This window comes from Globicephala melas, chromosome 2 (genome assembly GCF_963455315.2).
Source record: "Globicephala melas chromosome 2, mGloMel1.2, whole genome shotgun sequence".
NCBI classification, from domain to species: Eukaryota; Metazoa; Chordata; class Mammalia; order Artiodactyla; family Delphinidae; genus Globicephala; species Globicephala melas.
The window spans coordinates 56580187-56602190 of NC_083315.2; the positions used below are offsets into that span (position 1 = coordinate 56580187).

General features: G+C 49.5%; 1 protein-coding gene and 1 long non-coding RNA gene across 8 annotated transcripts in view; one reads left to right on the forward strand and one right to left on the reverse strand.

The window, feature by feature from the left end:
- LOC115862920 (OTU domain-containing protein 7A) overlaps nt 1–22004 on the forward strand; it is a 398816-nt gene that overhangs the window by 366450 nt on the left and 10362 nt on the right. For 4 of the 5 annotated variants that reach the window (XM_060293933.1, XM_060293934.1, XM_030875278.2 and 1 more), the window contains 3 exons: nt 727–876; nt 21627–21741; nt 21916–22000. In XM_060293933.1, coding sequence (XP_060149916.1) covers nt 727–876; nt 21627–21741; nt 21916–22000 — 350 coding nt within the window. Of the gene's footprint in view, nt 1–726; nt 877–6381; nt 7643–21626; nt 21742–21915; nt 22001–22004 lie in introns of those variants that run through there. The other variant, XM_060293935.1, reaches the window with a different exon arrangement.
- LOC132596836 (uncharacterized) lies at nt 4362–15335 on the reverse strand. 3 transcript variants are annotated; one of them, XR_009562921.1, is made up of 5 exons: nt 12541–15335; nt 12140–12282; nt 11661–11995; nt 10397–11575; nt 4362–6713 (listed from the first exon to the last, which is right to left on the reverse strand). It is a non-coding gene; the product is annotated as an uncharacterized lncRNA (long non-coding RNA). The 3 variants fall into 3 exon arrangements; XR_009562920.1 differs by having other exon boundaries at nt 4362–5435; nt 6370–6713; nt 12140–15335; XR_009562919.1 differs by having other exon boundaries at nt 12140–15335.

Below are 22004 nucleotides of genomic sequence, written 5' to 3' on the forward strand. Positions count from 1 at the left end.
GCGAGGATTTAGGCTTTTTCCCCCTTTTGGTAAGGAAATGAACAAGACTGTGTCCCAGTTGCTAAAGGAGCTGATCCCCGTCCCTCATTTCCCATCTGACTCACGACTTGGGCCTGGAGTGCTCTCACTGAGCTTCTCAAAACCTAGAACAAATAAGCTCTCAAGCAGCACATACGTTGTTCTGTGTGCAGATGCTTTTGTGAACACAGGAGAGGAATAAGTACGTTCAGGAAAACACGGGTTTCTAGGTGGCCATCAGCACACGTCCTGGCTGACCATCTGGGGTGGGCGTTTTGATCACCTTGGCCGGACTCAGGGCAGCAGGCAGGCCCGGCAGGTCACAGCAGAATCCCCTCAGCCCTGCTTGTTCCTAGGGTGCAGCTTGACAGGGCGCAGGGACAAACGAGCCAGGAGGACTCTGCCCAAGGAGGCAGGTGGAGCAGGGTGCCCTGGTCAGGTACAGGACTTGGGGTCTAATGGGCCTGGCCCCTGCGAGCCTGGGCTTCCCTATCCATCGGTGGCAAGCATCACCTAGCTCTCAGGGAGCTCCTGCCAGGTGGGTGGAGGCCCCTCTGCTGTGGAGTAGGTGACAGATGACAACACACGGGGCTGCAGCCTGAGCCTGCCCTCCCTTCCCTCCACCCTGTCACCTCCCCCAGGATGGTGAGGGATGCTGTCCACGCCCCCTCCAGATCCACATGCCCTCACCCTTGTTTGTGTCTGCAGCATTTGCTCCAATCCCCTTCGGAGGGATTTACCTGCCCTTGGAGGTGCCTCCCAACAGATGCCACTGCTCACCTCTGGTTCTTGCCTACGACCAAGCGCATTTCTCTGCCCTTGTGTCCATGGAGCAGAGAGACCAGCAGAGAGAACAAGGTACACCCGCCGCCACCTAACAGTGCAAGGTGGGGAAGGGGTGGGCCGGGAGGGGCAGGAGGTGGAATATGGAGACCTCCCTGGGAAGCGCACTCAGCAATGATAGGTTTTGCCTAAAACTACCATATGCATGCAAAAAAATATCATTGAAAATAATGCCATTTGCAGCATCATGGATGGAATGGACTTAGATTATCATTATCATAGATTATCATACTAAGAAACTTAGATTATTATAGTAAGTGATGTCAGACAAAGACAGATATCATACAATATCACTTATATGTGGAATCTAAAAAAAATGATACAACTGAACTTATTTACAAAACAGAAACAGACTCAGACAGAAAACAAACTTATGGTCACCAAAGGGGAAAGGGGAGGAGGGAAAAATTAGGAGTTTGGGATTAACATATACACACTATTATATATAAAATAGATGAATAACAAGAAACTACTATATACCACTATACTCAATATTTTCTAATAACCTCTAAGGAAAAAGAATCTGAAAAAGAATATATATGTATAACTGAATCACTTTGCTTGTACACCTGAAACTAACACAACATTGTAAATCAACTATGCTTCAGTTTTTAAAAAAAGAAAATAATGCCACAGTCAACTTTTAATTTAAATTATGAAGCAAATTAATAATCAAGCCACCCTTAAATAACTTACACTGTGGTTCCCTTTCACATGTACGCATATACTATATGGATGTAATTAATCTCAGATGTAATTTTTTTTCTTTTTTTTTGCGGTACGCGGGCCTCTCTCACTGTTGTGGCCTCTCCTGTTGCGGAGCACAGGCTGCAGACGCGCAGGCTCAGTGGCCATGGCTCATGGGCCCAGCCGCTCCGCGGCATGTGGGATCTTCCCGGACCGGGGCACGAACCTGTGTCCCCTGCATCAGCAGGAGGACTCTCAACCACTGTGCCACTGGGGAAGCCCTCAGATGTAATTTTTAAAAGCCCGTCTACTTTGTTAGACCAACCAGACGATCAAAATATTAAAACTCTGGACTAGTAATAAACTTACACTTAATAAACAAATAAATAATTAATTAATTAAAAGCCCGTCTAGTGCAGAGAGTCAGCAAATTACAGCCCACTGCCTGTTTGTAAATAAAGTTTTATCGGAACACAGCCACACTTGTTCAAAGACGTATTGTCTGTGGCTACTGCTTTTGTGTCCTAACAGCAGAGTTGAGAAGCAACCCCAGAGGCTGTGTGGCCTGCAAAGACTAAAATATTTACTAATGAGCGCTTTACGGAAAATGTTTGCCAGCCTCTGCTCTAAAGTAAGCTTTTGAATCAAAAGATGGATTCTTCCATTCAAATCATTACATGGGAGTTTCCTGCCAGGAGCCATTTCAGTGCTGCAGAGAGGCTTGCCGGGCTGGGCCCACAGGCTGTGCACTGCACAACTCCAACCACCAGTCACATAGACTCATGTGGGGCCTGTCTTCAGTCAATGCATTATGTGTCTGCTGTGGAAATGGCGGGATTTTGTTTGGAATGTTAACTGCTGACGGATGTGTGACTAACTGAGCAAATAAAGGGAAACTCTTCCTTTTTCACTTCTGTGTCTGGTTAGACAGAGAACTCCCAGGATACTAAAAGAAGGAAAGACTGACCAGTTTCAGGGTCCCTGCCATAGGATGTGGTCCCAGGAAATCCATGGTGGCTCATCCTGTGGTGATGTGAGTCCAGAAGGAGAGGGAGCAGGGCTGCCACTGGCTGTAAGGGGACTATCACGTCCTTTTCCTGTGCTAGTTACAGACATCTCACTTTAGCCATAGGAAGACATGTTTCGTCATTAAGGCCTAGGTGCCATTTGCCTTTTCTGTTGTCTCTCTGCGTGTTGGCCAGTGAGAGCTGGCACCTCCCTCATGGCTTCCAGCTCTTCTCAAAGCTCACCGTGGCTCTGGAGAGACGGGAGGGCCCTTTCTCTGCAGCCTCACCCTATCAGCAAGTGATTGAAAAGACCAAAAGCCTTTCATTTAGAAGCCAGATGTTGGCCATGAATATTAAGAAGAAACTTAATCAGGATAGTAGGTCAGAGGCTCCTAACTGGGCAACTCAGGACTTTGACTTCTATAGAAGAACTGTACAGAAAAAAATGAAAAAAAACTCTAAAAGAAAGGTGAAATAATAAATCCATGATTTAAAGGTGAAACATTTTAGAAACAATTAACATATCGAGTATAAATTTTGGAGAATTTGAATAAAATTGGCTGTGTTTCATTTAGAAAATTTTAAAAAGAGGGCCCTTCTCAGGACCAGGGATCCAGGCCAGGTGCGGGGCCTCTCATCCAGTCTCCCAGAGACTCTGTGGTCAGGGAGAGATCAAAGTCCCAGGGCTGGCATCTCCAGTTGCTGAGCAGGGCCTTCAGAGCCCGGCTCCCTCCTCACAGAGGCACTGAGCTTTCTTTCAGGCCTTCCAGATACTGCTTATGGATGCTTTCAAGGCCAATATGAAGGTGCTCTTCAATAAAAGGACAAATGTGGAGGGGTTACCGCCGAGCAAGGGAGCGTTGCAGAGGTGCAGGTGGTTTCACCTCTAAAGACTTTTTTTCCCATAAGTGGATTCTGGTCCCAGCGTGGGTTCTGAGCAGCTGTGTCGTGGGCTCCTGCAGCTCCGCCTGCTGGCTTGCTCCTAATAGCAGTGTGGTCCCTGCCTCCACAGCCCTCACGTGACCAATGTGCAGGGCTGCACGTTGACCCATTCAGTCCTCACGACCATCGCACAAGCAGAAGCAAAGCACATGTAAGCGGCTCCCACTGGCTGGGTAACCTCTGTGCTACATGTCAGGCCCTCACACATTGGGAAAGGATACAGATGCTCTGCAGACTTTGAGGCTTTAAGTACTGCTACCGACACATCCCCTGTGCCACCCTCACTGAGCTGGTGGGTGCTGGTAGGCGCAACCCTGCTTCCTGCTCCTCTCACTGGCCTGAAGTCCAGTGGTCCTGCATGCAGTATTTGTTTGGGGGGCCGAGGGCCCATTCAGTGAAGCACCTGTTGCATCCAGGTTTGGGGACCCAAAGATGACAGTGTCCTTGCCTTGGGGCCCTTACCACCTTGTAGGGGAGACAGGCACCCCCATCAACCCACATACTACACAAGGCAGGATGTTTCCCGAGCAGTCACGAGCTCCATTCAGCAGGGGAGCAATTACTCTAATTGGGAAGAACAGACAGATAGACCTGAGCAGAAGTGCTGGGCTGATGCAGGGATGTTGCTGGTGGGTGGCTGGCATGTTGCTGGTGTGGCCCAGCAAGCACATGTCATAGGAGCATGATGGTGTTGGGCCTGGGTGCTGCCGTATCCTCACCGCGTTGCCCGAGGGGCGCCATGTGCCCTCCCAGCCTGTCCCCTTATCTGTTGCCGGTACAATAACACCCATCTCCCTGGAAATGAAAGCTTTCTCCTCCCCTTCCTCACCCTCATTCCCTCCCCCCTCCCCTGTCCTCTGCCCTTCCTCTTCCTTTCCGCCCACTCTCCCATTTGGTCTCTTTTCATTTGACACATGTAAGGACATCACCACTTAATTATGAAGTGACCACCATGGTCACTTCCACACACTGAAGTCCTCAGTCACTCCTGGGAATGACATTGCCTGTCCCAAAGCCAGGCCTGTCCCCTGATCCTTAAATGTTGCTTCTAAGATAAACCTAAAGGCCTTGACTGGCTCCCTTCCTGGCCACCATTAGTGCCCAGCATCTCCCTGAAAGGACCTGCCATGGGCAGGAGGAACAGAGCAGACATTGTCCGGGGAGCCATCACCAGAGGAAGCCTACCCCAGGGTTCCTGTGGGGCACTGTCCTACCTTCCAGCCCGACGGTAGAGGCTGTCGGGGGCTTTCTGCAAATACCAGATCCTAGCAATTCTGCCATTGTTACCCAGTGGTTGAGGATGGTGGGGAGAAGCTGAGAAGACGTCAGGAACCTGCTCAGGGAACAGACTCAGTCTCTCTTCTCAGCCTTTATGATGCCAAGAAAATGGAAGCAACCACAGAAGGCCATGATATTAGCCCCCAAAAGAAGATAGTTCAGAATAGCATTGGGATGCAAGGGGCTCAAAGGAGAAAATGGCTGCTGCAGCTGCTTCTCTAACAGGGAGTCCTGAGGTAGGTGGTCCAGGGCTGGTGCATCAGCTCTAGGCATTCTCAGGTACTCAGGCTCCAGCCTCTCCCTGCTCCACCATCCTTATTGTGTGGTTTCAGCCTTATGGTCATAGAATAGGTGCTGCAGCTCCAGGCATCACATCCATATTCCAGGCTGGACCAAATGCCTCTCTTCTTGAAACTTTGTCATTTCAGTTGGGAAGAACACCTTCCCTCGACACGTGCTGGCATCTTACTAAGGCTGAGCTCTATACTTGCAGTTTCCCGGCTTCAGAGCAGCCTGAGAAATGAGTGCAGTGGAGGAAGAAGGGGGTGAGGTGATGGGTGGGGGTTCAGTGAGCCAGCTCTGAATCAGGGAGAGGATGTGATGTTTCCAGGCAGTTCCATCTGGACTCTCCTCTTTATTTCACCAGCAATGACCACTCATCTGGGGAAGAGCAAAAGTGCAAAAATGAGTTCTTTACCAACTTGGGTCCTCATCTGGAAATAAACCACGTTAGCTGTTAGGTTCTTAATTCCCTAAAAAGCGGTGGTGCGTGAGGCTGTCAGTGCTGTGCTCCTTAGGAGAAAATCCATTCTCTTTCAACGCAGAGAGAGAAGCAGCCTTGCTCCCAGGGCCGCTGTGTACCGCCCGTGGATGTCAGGTTCCGGGCTGCCTGGGTGAGGGTGGCGCATGCGTCTGGCGGTCCTGGCCGTGGCCACGCCCCCACAGGAGGAAGAGCCGGGGCGGGGGCGGTCCTGCTGAGAGACAGACCTGGCGCCACGCGGCTGACTTGATGGCACGCTGCTGTCCCCCCCCCATCTAAATGCCACCAGGAAGTTTCATGCCCAGAGGCTTTCTCTCCTAGAGCCCTGGTTCTGTGCCAGAACCCCCCCACCCCAAAGCTGGCAGGAGCCTTCTGACCCTGCTGAACTGAGACCTCGGCCTGGCCCGGGGCTTTTCACTCCGCCTTCCAGAAAGTCTCCAGCTCTGTGCCTTCAAGCTGCGTTGCACTCTGCCCCCAGGGAGCCTCCCAGGAAGCTCTTTACAGACACTAAGGTCACCACCCCCATAGCATCCTTGCCTACGAGGACCAAGGATGCTCAGTGAGAGGAAAGATAGTGGGAAACCATCCTCTTCCTTCCTGCCCTTCCCTGCCGTGCGGGGCTTCCGTCCGTTCACAGGGTTTCCTGGTTGCAGGTTAGAGCCCCTTCGACCGCAGGTCACCAAAACCCGACATGGCTCAGACAGGAAGAGGGCTGGTTGTCACACACACCACACTCTCAACATTGTGGGGCAGGCAGGCCCCCCGGGGCAGGTGGGGCGTTTCAGGAATGTTGGAGATGACCAGGCCCCTCCATCCTGCCTGCAGCCTCCTCACCTTCTGTTCCAGGCAAGCCCCTGCCGCCATCCCCTGCTGCAAGCAGGTCCTGTTCGCCCCCAAACTCCGGTGTCTAAGAGCATGGCCAGATCTGGGGCAGGAAGTATGCACAAAGATCCTATCGCATCTTGTCCTGGAAGAAACAAGGCATCTTCAAAAACCGCGAGGGTAGTGTCAGAAGGGCTTCTGGGCTGATGGACGAGGCTCCTACAGGACGAGAGGGACAGTGAGGACCACCACTGGAAAGAGTAGAAACATGATGAAGTTGCTTCGGTCCAGGAATTCATGATGATGCTCGGGGAAAGCCTCCCTCATCAGCTCTCCAGGAAGCTCAGGTCCACCACCTTGGAAACATAAAAAGCAGGAAAGTATCAGGCGAGATCCTGCGTTTCCTTGGTGAACTAGTGACGGGACCTTCCTCTGAGTTCAGGTACCCTGGCTTGTCATGAAGGGAGAGGTGTTGGTAAGGGCTGAATTCATGTGTTGAAGCGCTAACCCCCAGGCCTCAGGCTGCGACTGTATTTGGAGATGGGGTCTTCAGAGGAGTAATTAAAATACAGTGAGGTGATCAGGGTGGACCCTCATCCACTGTGACTGGTGGTCTTATAAGAAGAGGAGGTTAGGACACAGACACACAGAGAGAGGAGATTGCAGGAGGACACAGAGAAGACAGTCACCTGCAAGCCAAGGAGAGAGGCCTCAAAAAGAAACAACTCTGCTGACACCTTGTCCTTGGACTTCCAGCCTCCAGACTGTGAGAGAATAAATGTCTGCTCTTTAAGCCCCTCTGTGTTCCACTGTTATGGCCACCCGAGCAAACCAATTCAGACAGAATGAGAATACCAGGTTATTCAAGCCCATGGGAATGAATGAGAAACTGCCATGTTTCTCATTATTTCTGGCTCAGTTCATCACTGTCACCTTCTTGACCAGCGGATGCTGCGTTCAGATCCATCAGGGGCCTGGTCAGAGTGTGTGAGCTCCCCACCCCTCAGCAGCTCATGCGTGGGGGTCCTGGGACCTGTTGTAGCTGGTGGCGGACTTTTTACAAAGTAATATTCTGCAAGCTCTGTAGATCCAGGTCCCAGCAGATGTTTGGAACCTGACTAGTCTCTCGACTCCTCTCCAGGGGAAGGGGTGGTCCCACTGGGAGGCCCAGCAGAACAAAGAGCAGGCCCACTGTATGCATGGTCGAGAGCCCCCAAAACCTGCCGTGGGCGCCAGCTGCTCTGAGAGCAAGGTCTGGGTCTGGGGATGAGCAGCTGGCCGTGGTCCAGGGGACAGGCTGTGGGCGGGCTCCAGCTCTCTTGTGTACAGCCGCACGGGCCTGAGCCACGGGGAGGTTCATTCAACAAGTGTTCAGTGTGACAGCACACTTGTGACAGTGACAGTACCAGACAGCCCACACCTGGCATGGTAAGAGCTTGGAGTTGAATTCCTTCCATCCCGGGGTCAGCCAGGCCTCAGGCATGGGTCTGAGCAGAGCTGAGCCTCACCAGGTGAGCTGGGCCCCAGAGACAGCTCATAAGTGGCCATAACAAGCTCCACTACCAGGTGCCCCAAACTCGGGGGCTGGTGTCCTCAGATTGGAGGCCTTAGGAAGGAGGGCCGGGGGGCGGTGGGGCTCTTTGTCATGCACCTGCTGGCCCCATCGGTTCTCTTGCCTGCAGCCCTCCTTCAGTGTGGCAGACAAAAAAACAGAGTCCCAGCCTGTGCCCTCAGCTCGGCTAGGAGAGGGACTAAGAAAGCACAGTAACACCAGTTTCTAGGATGGAACCGGGCATTATTCTCTGAAGCCAAGATAAGAGACTCTCAGACCACAGCTGGGCCCAGGCTCAGGACCGAGCCACCAGGCCTGTGGTCTCGGAGCCTGGGGAGGAGGCAAGGGTGTAGGACACAGAGCATCAAGGTCCAGGGCACCTGCTGGTCCCCCACTGCCGAGCAGAGCTGTCGCCCTGCCCCAAGCAAAGGACACCTTGTGGAGGGCGCCTCCCACCCCGGCCCTCCCAGCACCCTGGGATGGAGGCTGACAGGTACAGTCATCACAGGCCCAGAGAGAGCAGCTGTCTTGTTCTTGCGTCTGAGGAACGATGTTCTGGGAGCCTGAGAATGAGACAAAACGTGTTGTAGGATGTGACATGGGACTGCCTTCTTCCCGCCACTCCCTTCCTTCTGCTTGGCCCAGTGCGTCTCATCTGAATGTGTCCAAGCTCCTGGCGGCTTAAAAATTCCATGAGGTGTCCTGTAAACCTCTCGTCCTTCCCTGTGTTGAAACTATGTTGGGAAAGAATCCACTGCTCCCTTACAGCTCTTTCTGCCTCCCCCGCCGCCCCGCCTCTGCCGCTGCTGAGGTTGGCCGGCTTCTAGGAAGAACCCCGCTGTGTCCTGCAGGCTGGGGTTCCCGTGGGGAGAAGGCAGGGCTTGCTTGCAGTGGGCAAGCTTGGGCTGGAGGGATTGGTCAGGTGTGGGCAAGCTGAGTGGGCAAGGCTTTGCCAGCGCATTTTGGGACTTTTTGTAAATAACAGTTACCCGTACTTTCGTGGTAACTTCCACAGATGATTGATGGTCCCCTGCTTTCTCCATGGGGAGGATGTTAGTCCTTTGCCCCCAGGACACCTGCACCCTAGTTCTGCAGCTTGCAGGAAGGATCCTCCCATGCCCACAGCATGGTGCCCGTGGCCTCCCTGTGCCACGTCCTCAGATGGCTCTGCAAAACTCAGACCTGGGCTGAGTCTGCACCCCACAGTCACGCCAGTACTTGCAGGCACTTCCTGGGTGCAGGCCTGGTCTAGGTCCTTTCCAAGGGCAACACTTGACCCTCCGCATGTTCTGTGCCCACCTGACAGAGGAGGACACTGAGGAAGGAGGGCCATCCCCAGGGAATGGTCACAGCCGGTGAAGGGTCACTAGGGCAGGTTAGTAGGGTGGATGGTGCGACTTCCAAAAAGCAGACTTGGCCAAACAGGGTGATAATCAGGGAACAGGCATCTCCCAGAGACAAGGTCCGGGAAGTGGTACCCAAGCCAAAGTTTGCTTGGGATATAAAGGCAACTCACACCTGGTGACTTAGGGACCTTCAGGATGGGAGAAGGTGGGGGAGGGGTGCCTCGCTTCCTGGGAGATGTTAATACCATCTGTTTCTATTCTTTTTAAATAAATATATATATATATATATATATAGTAATTATTTCAATAGTTTTTCCTCCTAAATGCAAACAGCCTGAGAGCCTCTGGGGCACATCCAGGGGCCACATGGGGGTCAGGGTGCCCTCACGGTGTCCCTGTGCCTTCCCTAGGGGTTCCCGCTTAGGTGACCCAGAGAGCTGCGTTCTGCTGCCTCTAAGGAGCCAGACAGAGGAGGGGATGCTGATGTGAACAAGGGGCTTGGACAGTGATGCCCACGCAGCTGTCAGACAGCTCTGAAGGCTGAGACTGACATCCACGGATGATCACACCAGAGTTTGTAGTTTATTTACTGGAAACAGACTCAACACACCCAAAATGTGATATTTGAAAAAAAAAAAAAAAGTTTTTGCAAGAGCAGCCTGAAACTTTATCTCTTGCCACTTAGAAACAACACCCCACGTTTACAAAACTGAGCAATTTGGGAATTTTGTGGAGCCAAACAGAATAACCCCACACACAGGACATGAACTCTGTCTTCAATCTGTATTTTATGCACAGCTCATAGTTAAATTAAATGCCAATCTATATTTTATGATTTCTCGAACCATATATAATGTGACATTTCATTTCCAGTCTATTTGACAACAAACTGTGCTCTTTCTTACAGGATTGATTTATAATAAACAGCACCTGTCTCCTATTAAGTAGAAATTGGTCTTAGACTATGAATATTATTAAATATTCCATTTAAATGGATTTTATAATATAATTTTGTTAATATAGCCATCTAAAATAAAGTGATTTTTACTTAAAAATCACTTCTTCATCATATTCTAATCAAACTGGCCCATCTGTGGACCTGTCTGAATACAACAATGGGAGGAATTTCGTACCAACCCACCTGTTACTGGACATTATAAGAATCAGATGAACTCATGGTAGCAAGAAGGCTTGTAGAAACCAGAAAGTGCCAAAAAAATGCAAATTCCCTGCATTGTCTTTGCAATCAGCCTCCTTCCTCTTCAGCCACCTTCTAGGCTTGCAGCTTGCCACTAAAAGACACACTCGGCCTGGGCGTGCAGAGCCAACTTGCCTCCCCGCGTGGTGTGCAGGCAGCCTTGCTGAACCGCTCGCCCCGTTCCTTTGCTGCTCCTGCTGTAGCCTCGAGCATGGCCCCTGGAGGCCTGGGCCACACCTGCAAAGGCCCCTCACTGTTGGAGAAGAGGAAGAGTCTCTGGGGGCATCCAAACTCTTAGCTCAGACCCTGCACCCCAGGGCCCAGGGACCAGACGAGGGGTGTCATCTTTGACATTGTTGGTTCTTGACCCAAGAATATCTCGAAGGGCCCCTACGTGACCAGGAGCCATGTGTGGAACTTCAAGGCCGTGAGCTCTGTCCTGGCCTTGCAGGGGGATGCGAATTCAGAGAGCTGGGTCTTGCTGATCAAATGCCCAAGAGTCCAGTTGTCCACCAACACCTGCGTCACCCCAAGGACCATCAGCTCTGGAGCCTGAGACTCAGTTCCAGAGAGATGCCAGCTGTGCTCAGCTACACGGAAAGAACTGGCCAAGTGTCTTTCACGAGGAAATCGGGGCCTGGAGAGATGAGGGAGCAGGAGGCACAGACACAGGTCCCCAGGCCTCCCCAGGGTGTCTAAGCCACAGAAAGAGTGGCCCCAGGAGCACCCCCAGCCGCCATCTCCCCCACTCCTGAATCAGCCCAGCCCCCATCTCCATATGAAGTGCCGTCTCTCCCTCAGGCTGCCCCAGGCTCCCTGTGGACCTGCAGGCTTCTGATGGGTGGTGTCAGAACAGGACACGGCCTTCATCGATCCTCCTGCAGAAGAGAAGGAAAACAAAGCCCCAGGCACCTGTCCTGCCCCCTGGACATGGGGAGGGAACCTCTTGGTCAGCCAGCGTGACAGCCTGCTTCTGCTCTCCGAGAAGCCCCCCTCAACACCGTCCCCCAGGGCTGCGTCTGATGCATGAGAGGACACGTATCCAGAAGAAATGGCCGGCTTCCTGATAACCTGAGTCCGCTCAGAGTCTTGTCTCTCGGGACGTTTTTGTGGGGAAAGGGTCTGTGGGAAAGAAAGCATCCTGATCAGAGCCTAGTGGGTGGTCTGGGGCGTGAGGCCATGGGCAGCTCTTCGAGCAGGAACTCACCACTTTCCTTGCGTTTGTGGAGGGGACAGGGCTGCCATTGCTTTGCACCTCGAGGTCTCATGAAGCAAATCCTCATAAAGCAAGTCTGATCTTTCCCAGAGGCGCAAGGATGCAAGGTTCTCGCGCAGCCAGGGACTCTATGTCAGGCCCGCTGGAGGTTGTTCTCAGGCCCTGGTGAGCCACAGCCAAGGCTGCCGTGGGGGTGGGAGCAGGGAGAGGAGAAGGATGACAAGGACCACCCTTCGGAGGCTCCTGTTCTTCACTGGCCAGATCCTGGATGTCTTGAAGCCAGATGTCCTGTCTTTCTCATCTTTGTGTCTCCAGCACCAAGACACCTGGGAGGCAATTAAATGTTGAATGAATAAATGAATGAATGAACGAGATTAGATGCTCACGATCTACTAATTTCAGATAATTCAAAAAAAGGCAGGGTGACACAGTAGTGGAAGACAAAGTACACAGTGTGGAGGAAGGCAGACCTGCTTTTCAATCACAGCTCCAGCTTTGGCTTGGAGTCACTTAGGTACCAGAGTTTCACCTCCTCTTCTGTAAAGTTGGAGCAAAAATCCTGTAGCTGGTGTAAGACTTGTAAGTAATGAATGTAGAGCTCCTGACACAGTACCTGGTATTGACGGAGAGTTAGACACAGAGATCAATGGAACAGAATATGGAACCCAGGAATAACCCCACAAAATATGATTTTGACAGAGAAACAAAATAAATTCAATAGAGGATGGATAGTCTTTTCAAACAAATGGTGATGAAGTGAGTGGACATCCATAAGCAAAAAAAAAAACAAAAACTTAAACCCAAACCTCATTTATACAAAAATTAACTCAAAATTAACCATAAAGTAAATGTAAAATGCACAACTATGGACCTAGAGGTAGGTGAAGAGTTGGGTTTTTTTAATATAAATTTATTTTTTTTTATTCATTTATTTTTGGCTGCATTGGGTCTTCGTTGCTGCACACGGGCTTTCTCTAGTTGCGGCACAGGGGGGGCTACTCTTCATTGCAGTGTGCAGGCTTCTCATTGCGGTGGCTTCTCTTGTTGCGGAGCACAGGCTCTAGGCGTGCAGGCTTCAGTAGTTGTGGCATGCAGGCTCAGTAGTTGTGGCTCGCAGGCTCTACAGCACAGGCTCAGTAGTTGTGGCACATGGGCTTTGTTGCTCCGTGGCAGGTGGGATCTTCCCGGACCAGGGATCGAACCCGTGTCCCCTGCATTGTCAGGCAGATTCTCAACCATTGCGCCACCAGGGAAGCCCCAAGAGTTCTTATATATGTCTCCTGTTTGTTCTGTGTCTCTGGAGATCCCTGACTAATAGAACCACAAATCTGTTGTTCATCTCTAGAATTTTGTCATTTCCAGCATGTTGCATAACTGGAATCATACAGAGAATGCAGTCTTTTGGGATTGGAATGATCCCCCCAAAAAGATGAAATTAATAACTTGGACCTCTGCTCTGCAAAGAGAAAAAGAGGGGGGGGGACAGGAAGGGAGGGAAGGAAGAAAGAAGGAAAGACAAGTTATAGACTGGGAGAAAATATCTGAAAACCACCTATCAACAAAGGACTTACATCTAAAATATACAAAGACCCCTCAAAACTCAATAGCAAAAAAAATCTCCAAACCATCCAAATAAAAAATGGGAAAAGACATGAACAGACATTTTACCAAAGAGGATATATGGATGGCAAATAAGCACATGAAAAGATGGTCAACATTAGAACCACTGTAAGACGTCCCTACACACCTGTCAGAATGACTAAAATCTTAAAAACTGACGACACCAAATGCTGGAGAGGATGTGGAATAACCAGATTGCTCCTGTATTGCTGGTGAGAATGTAAAAATGGTTCAGTGACTCTGGAAAACAGTTTGGCAGCTTCTTATAAAAGGAAACATCACTTACCATATAACCTAGCAATTGTAATCCTGGGCATTTATCCCAGAAAAATGAAAAGTTATGGTCACACAAAAGCTTGTACACAAATGTTTATAGCCGCTTTATCTGTAATATCCAAAAACTGGAAACAACCCAAATGTCTTTCCCGGGTGCATGGTTCAACATACCGTCTATGCCACAGAATCCTACTCAGCAATAAAAATGAATGACTATGACTCATGCAATTACTTGGGTGGATCTCAAGGGAATTATGCTGAAGGGAAAAAACCAATTCCCAAAGACTGCATTCTGTTTAATTCTAGATCTATAGCATTCTTGAAATGACAAAATTATAGAGATGGAAAACAGATGAGTAGTTCTCTTAGTCAGGGATGTCCAGAGATACAGAACCTATGGGATACATACAGATACATATATAAGAGGAGATTTATTATAGGAATTTGTTCACATAATTATGGAGGCCAAGTTCTACCATCTGCCAACTGCGAGCTGAAGAACCAGGAAAGCCAGTGGTGTAATTCAGTCTGAGTCCAAACGCCCAAGAACCAGTAGCACCGATGTCTGCGGGCAGGAGAAGATCAATGTCCCAGCTCAAAGAGAGCAAATTCCTCCTTCCTTGGCTCTTTTGTGCTATTCGATCCCTCCATGGAACGGATGCTGCCTGCCCATGTTGGTGAGGGCAGTTCTCTGTACCCAGTCTATCAATTCCAATGCTAATCTTTACCAGGACCACCTCCCAGACACACCCAGACATTATGTGTACCAGCTCTCTGGACATCCCCTAGCCCAGGCACGTTGATACATAACATTAACCTTCACAGTGGTGGACAGGGATTAGGGACCGATAGGATTATTTAGAAGCACACTGTTTAAATTGCAAATAGTTGAGGATTCTCCAAATATCTTTCTTGGTTATGGGTACATAGTTTTATTTAGTTATGGTCTGAGAACAAACTTTTTACGATTTCTATTCTTTTAAATCTGTGAAGGTTGGCTAAGAATATGTTCCACCTTGGTGAATATTCCATGGGGTCTTGAAAAGAATGTGTGTTCTGCTGTTGTTGGGTTCCATAAATGTCCATTGATTCAAGGTCTCTGATAACATAGTTCAGTTTTCTATATCTTTGCTGATTTTCTAATTGTTCTGTCGTTTCCTAAGGGAAAAGTGGCAGTCTCCATCCATAATGAATGTGTCTTTCTCCTTTCATTTTTGTTAGCATTTGCTTCATGTACTCTGAAGCCCATGCACACATGTAGGATTGTGATAGCTTCATGGAGAACTGTAATGTTCTTCTATATCTTTGGCAACTGGCCATGCACTGGAGCCACTCCGGTTTTTTTTTTATTAGTATCTTTTAACCTATGTATGTCTTCATATTTAAAATGGATTTCTTACAGTCAGTATATACTTGAGTTTTGCTTTTATATCCAATCTGACAATGTCACTTATTAATTGGTACATTTTAACTATTTACGTTTAATGGTAGCTCTTTTCTATTTGTTGCATCTGTTTTTTGTTCTTTTTTTCTCTTTCCCTGTCTCCTTTTGCTTACTTTTTTATTTAATTTTTATTGGAGTATAGTTAACTTACAATGTTGTGTTAGGTTCAGGTGTACAGCAAAGTGAATCAGTTATACATATACATACATCCACTCTTTTTTAGACTCTTTTCCCATATAAGACATTACAGAGTATTGAGTAGAGTTCCCTATGCTGTACAGTAGGTCCTTATTAGTTATCTGTTTTATATATAGTACTGTGTATATGTCAATCCCAATCTCCCAATTTATCCCTCCCGTGCCCTTACCCCCTGGTAACCACAGATTTGTTTTCTACATCTGTAACTCTATTTCTGTTTTGTACATAAGTTCATTTGTACCCTTCTTTTAGATTTCACATATAAGTGATATCATATGGTATTTGTCTTTCTCTGTCTGACTTACTTCACTCAGTATGACAATCTCTAGGTCCATCATATTGCTGCAAATGGCATTATTTAGTTCTTTTTTATGGCTAATATTCCATTGTATATATGCACCACATCTTCTTTATCCATTTTTCTGTTGATAGACATTTTGGGTGCTTCTATGTCTTAGCTATTGCAAATAGTGCTGCTATGAACATTGAGATGCATGTATCTTTTTGAATTATGGTTTTCTCTGGATATATGCCCAGGAGTGGGATTGCTGGATCATATGGTATTGGGTGGGCCAAAAAGTTCGTTTGGGTTTTTCCAAACATCTTATGGAAAAAACCCAAACAAACGTTTTGGCCAACCCAATAGTTCTATTTTTAGTTTTTTAAGGCTCTTTTGCTTCTTTCATTGGTGTTAATTGAGCTTCTTAATGGTTCCATTTATCTCCACTATTGATTTACTATTATACCTGTATTTTTAATTATTAGTGATTTCCCTAGGGTTTACAGTGACCATCTTTAATTACTGAGACTGTTTTCAAGTAACATTCTACTTCATGTGTTGTATACAGATCTCATGACAATGTATTCCCAACCCCTCCCTCCCATCCTCTGGGCTATTATTATCAAGCTCTTTTCTTTTACATGTGCTGTAAACATGTAATACACTATTGCTCTCTTTGCCTTACTTCTCAGAGTAATTAATAGGAAGAAAGCTGAATTTTATTTTCAAATTCATTTATTTTATTTCTATCACTTTTCATTTCTTTGTGTAAATCCAAGTTTCTACTGGGAACATATTCTTCCCCTTAAAGAATTTCGTTTAACATTTCTTAGTGCAGGTATACAGAGGACGAGTTTTCTCATTTTTGTCTGAGAAAGTTCTCCTTCGTGCTTCAGAGCTATTTTTGCTGTGTATAGAATTCTGGATTAGCAGGGTTTTTTCATCCAGCACTTTAAAGATATAACTCCATTGTCTTCTGTCTTACCTGTTTTATTACGAGAGGTCTGCTGTGATCCTTAGAATTGTTTCTCTGTATGTAGTGTGTCTTCTTCCCCTGCTGCCTTCAAGATTTTCTCTTTGTCTTTGGTTTTTAGCAGTTTGAATATACTGTGTATACAGATTTGTCGCTGTTGTTTTTCCTGCTTGTTTTTCTCTTAGCCTCTTTGATCTGTGGTAGAGTTTGTCATTCATTTTGGAAATATTTAGATAAATAATGTCAGCCATTATTTATTTAAATATCTCTCCTGGTTTTTTTCTGTCTCTCTTTTCCTTCTGGGATTACACTTACACAGATCTGGTGCTATCTGATACTGCCCCGCCGATCTTGGGTATTCTGTTCTGCAACCCTCCCCCCACTTTTTTCTCTTTCTGTTTCAATCTGATTAATGTCTATTGACCTATCTTACTGTTCACAGCTGCTCTCCTCAGGTGTGTAAAGTCTACTGATCAGCCCCTCAAAGTCATTCTTTCCTTCTATTATTGTGTTTTTTTATTTCTAGCATTTCGATTTGACTCTTTCTTACTCTCTGCTGAAATTAACCATCAAATTCTGCATGGTATCTACTTTTTCTATTAGAAAATTGTTTTTAATTAGTTGTTTTATTTTTTTAATCAGTTGTTTTATTTTTTAATCTTTATTAACTTTGTTACAATATTGTTTTATTGTTGATATTAATCAGTTGTTTTATTTTTTTAATCTTTATTAACTTTGTTACAATATTGCTTCTATTTTATGTTTTTTGGCTTTTTGGCCACAAGGCATGTGGGATCTTAGCTCCCTGACCAGGGATCAAACCCGCACCCCCTGCATGGGAAGGCAAAGTCTTAACCACTGGGCCACCAGGGAAGTCCCTAATCAGTTATTTTAAATCACACCCTATAGTTTCGATACCTGTGTCATAACCGTCTTGTTCTGTCACCTGTCTTTTCTCTTGTCAATGTGTTGGTTTTCTCCTGTCTTGTCTTATGCCGAAAATGTTTCGTTGAAAGCTAGCCATCTTGAGTAGGGCAATAAAGACTAAGGCATATCGTTCTGATTCCTTCCCTTTTGCTGCACGGGGTTTGGATCAGCCTAGTCAGGATCTGATGCTGCCCTGGTTATCCAGCCTTCAAATCCTTCTAGTTGTATCTTGTGTTTATGGTGGGGCTGGTATTTCTCATTGTCTGCTATACCTTTGTGCTGAGCCTCACCTCGGTGAGGGTCTCTCTCCATATTCTTGCCCCTTTTCTAGCAGCTTGTTAGCCTGGGTGCAGGAGGCAGAGCCCAGAAGGGTAATGTTTCTGTTGTTCTGATTAAGCCTCTATCTTAGGTGGGTGCTGTGTCCCTGGATCTGGGGGGAGGGAGTGACTGGAAAGGCCCAGTGCCCTAAGACCAACAGTGTGTGTTGCCCTGCTCTCTGCAGTTCCTTCCTTAGCAGATGGGAAAGGTCCGTGAAGGACACTTTCTCAGAATTCTGGCCAGTCTTTTTGTGAGCACCAGGTCAGGTCCCATGGAGAGGGGCCTGCAAGTTCTTGTGAATTTCCCTTATGTCTGTGGCCCCCAAGGTTCTGTATTCTTTCACTAGGCTACACCCTTCCTTTACCAACTTGTTAACAATTTTAGCTGAATTCTTCTTAGTGGGGTCCAGCTTAGTGGGGTCCAATTAAGCTCATGTCCATCCCTCCTCAAAGGCACCTGTCTTTCCACCTGTGGCTGGCCAGTTGCCTGTGACTTCAGCTCTCAGACGGGTTAAAGGAAAGTTGTGAATCTGCAGTTCGTCCAGCTTGTTGTTATTATACTGGTGGGACATTGCTCCTTTGGCTTTTTACATCCCAAACAGAAACCACAGGTCTCCACTCTTTTTTGGAAAATAAGTACTGAAAATTGGTTGCCGCTTCGGTTATCCTTTGTCCAGGCTAGTTTGAGATGATGCCTATATGTTTCCAGGTTAAAAGATAGAAGAGAGTTTTTTCAAAGGGGAAAAAAAAGGTTGCAGGTTTATTTTGAAAAGTATTTGCTGTTCCTGACATTTGCCACCAGAGGGCAAGTCACCGCATCACTCCCCCTCTCACTGGGTGAGGCCAGGTTTCCAACAGGGAAAAGTAAGCGTGTAAAGTGAGAGGCAGAGGCAACGAAAGTACCCGAGGCTCACAGAGGCCTGTTTTCGAGGCCGCTCTAGGCTGTACAGCTACAGGTGGGGCTCCTGGGCCCTGCAGCCCCAGCCCTGACCAGCAGGCCACAGCTGTGCCCTCTGCACAGAAGACGCCTTCTGACATCCAGGCTGAGAGGCTGCCAGGAGCCTGCTGGGTGGTCAGGCTCTAGCACCTGCAGGTGATTCCAACCTTCTGCTTTGTGTGTTGGGGCGGGGGAGCTGGGGGGGGGGGTCAGGGTGGGGAGTCCAGGAAGTCCGTTCCAGCCCAGCTACTGAGTGTAGGAATTTCCAGGAGCCCTTTGGTAGGGAGGCTGAGGGGGGCTGTACAGCTGTACTACTTTAGCTGGTTTGTCTGAAACAAATAAACCAAAATCACAGTGGCTTCATGTGATAGGAGTTTGGTTCTCCTGCAGATAAAGTCTAAAACAGGTGTTCCTGACGGGTGGGCAGGTCCCCTCCAAGTGGGGAGTCAGGAGCGCATCCCTGATATCTTGTAGGGCCGCCATGATCAGAAGGCATCACGGTGGGAAGGGGTGAAGGGGAGAAGGTGCACCCACCCCACAACCACATCGCCCAGGGCTTCCCCCAGCACTTCTGCTCATGCTCCATGGGTGCGAGTAAGCATGTGCTCTTTCCTAATGCTAGGGTGGGGGCCTGGGCAGGCGCCCTCAAGGCACCGCTCCCCTGGGAAGGTGGACAGCCAGACCCCAAATCGCCCACGTTGCACCCACAGAAACTGCTCCTAACAGATTATTCTAGAACAATGTTTCCCAGATTTGCTTGATTTTAAGACCCACAGGGGATGCTTATTTAAAAGAGTCCTTGGGCCCGTTTCCTGGACACTGGTTTGGCCATCTGCATGGCCATCTGCATGGCGCCTGGAGTGGGTGCCTTTACCAAGCCCTCCAGGGAGCCATGCTGCCCTGTCTACAGAGGGAGCCTCTACCCCCTGCCCACACCCATGGGTGGGAAGCCGGGGCAACCCTCTCTCTGTTGTCGTGGTGACCCTTGGAACTATGGGACTAGCTCCTGGGTATGGCCCAAGGGAGGCTGGTCCTGAGCTATCCTGCAGCCCTCCCTGGGTGTGACTACCCTGCAGCTCAGCCTGGGGAGGGGCAGCCTGTGTGTCACAGCCACATCAAGGCTGGACTGAGCAGTTTGTGGCCTAGGCAGACCAAGTGGCCCCTGACCTCCCAAACCTGAGCACAGTGCCACCCAGCCACATCGAGATGAAAAGGAAATTCTGGAGCAAAGCTGTGTTTCCCTTATATGAGGGGTTAGGGGCTGGGGTAGAGGAAGAGGATTATTTGTGTGTCTTTAGCAACTGGAGGGCAGCACTGAGTCAATGTTTCTGATTTCTTACCAGAAAATCAATTATTAACGGTATTCAATCATAGATTTTATGTATTTATTGTTTATTGATTTGTCTTTTCTGTTTTTGCCATGATTCCCTTGTCATGAATCTTGGGGAAGTGACACCAGGTTCATGACCAGCATGGGGTGGGGGAGGGGGGGAAGTAAGGAGAAGGTAAGGTAAACCCCAGGAAGGAGCAAGGCCCCGTGCATCCTGGAGTGGTGCCTGGGGGGCTCAGTGTCCCCAAAGATGGGGCTCTCGGTGCCAAAGGAAAGCAGCGTGTGGGAGGCCCCATGTGTTCAATCAGGCACAGGCAACATCTGGCCGCCAGCACAGGAGCAGGAAAGAGGTGCTCCAGGGCCTGAATAGGCAAGGATAAGCCTGAAACAGGGAGGCCCCCATCCATGAGCTTTCAGCTCCTAGCCCACTTCCCCCTCTAGAAAGGGGCCCGGCCACAACTGCCTCCTAAGCCGGTGCGACAGCGGAGGCGAGACCTCCCTGTGGAGGCCGCAGCAGGGTCTGAGTGTCACACCTGAAGGTGCACCAGGCCCTGCACCCACACGTGCCAGCCCCAGCGTTTGGGCAGGCTGCACTCAGGGCAGCACCCAGTGCTCTCTCCACCAGCCACTGGCGTGGAGCCCAGCTCCAGCAAACATAGCAGCTGGCCTGGCCGAGCCCCAGGCTGTGCTACTCTGCTGGGGCCTGATGCTCAGGTGAGGCCTGCAGGGGAGCTTAGTGCAGTCCCCACGCAACGCTGCTGCCCAGAGGGCAGAAACGGGATGGCTCCTGTCCTCTCCCCGCATTCTTTCTGCCCCTGACAACAAGAGTAAGCCCGTCACTAGGGAGCTGATCCCACCAGGCTCAGAAGCTCCCAGCAGATCCCAGACAAACCTGTAAACAGCAGCCTCCAGCCCAGCCTTTCTGAGGAGGGCCCAGGTTCCCCCAGGGCAGGGGTGTGTTTTGATGAATCCATCCCTGGGTGCAGTGTGGAGCCCATCTCTCCTCACTGCCTTGTCCACCTACGCGTTCCCTCCCCAGAAGGCTCACTGGTCAGCCCTAGAAAAGCTTGCCAAAGCTCCCTCAGCCTGCTGTTCACCCTCAGCCTGAGCTGTATGTCACCTGTTCATCCTGTACCTAGTACAGGATGTGAGCTCCCTGTGGCAAGAGCCACAGGGTCCGTGGGTCCCGCAGCAACACAGAGCAGACGCGCAGGCAGCCCTCGCTCCCCTTCTCTGGGAGGAGATGGGCGGGCCTGGCCCCAAGCCCCCTCCCAGGTGACCTTGCTCACTGCGCTGTCTGGCCTGGCCTGGGTCGTTCGTTAGAAACCACAGAAGCAGTAATAGCTGTTTTTTGTCTGCTGCCCAAGGACGGCACCTGTCTTTTGACCCAGGTCAAGCCCAGGTCTCCAAATGCTCTTCAGCCTCCACAATAAAGAGGAAACTTTTTAAACTGTTCATGGTGCGTTTGAAACCTCCGGCCTTAACACCCCTCTGGGCGTAGAGGTCCTGTGTACAACTCCATTCGGTTTCCTCAGTCATGGAGACACCTGGTCTCGGTGGCCTTTTCCTGTCTTCCCTGGGGGTCACGGGGACTTCGAGCCTCCCGTCCCCGCCCCCGAGCCACCTGGCACGGGTCTCTCTCTTTTGCGTTCCAGCCGTGATCCCCCTGACGGATTCAGAGCACAAGCTGCTGCCTCTGCACTTTGCGGTGGACCCCGGGAAGGACTGGGAGTGGGGGAAAGACGACAATGATAACGCCCGGCTGGCCCAGTAAGACCCTACCCTGTGTCCCCTCCCCTGGCGCCCTACGGGGCGGTCTGTCTCCGGGCTTCCCAGGGAGGGGCTGGACACGGCGCCCCTGCTCCTCAGGGCTGGCTGGCTGCACTGGCGGGGTGCGCGAGGGCGAGCTGGGGCGCATCTCACTCGGTGTTCCTCTCTCGATAGCCTGATCCTGTCGCTAGAAGCCAAGCTGAACCTTCTGCACAGCTACATGAATGTGACGTGGATCCGGATCCCCTCTGAGACCCGGGTGA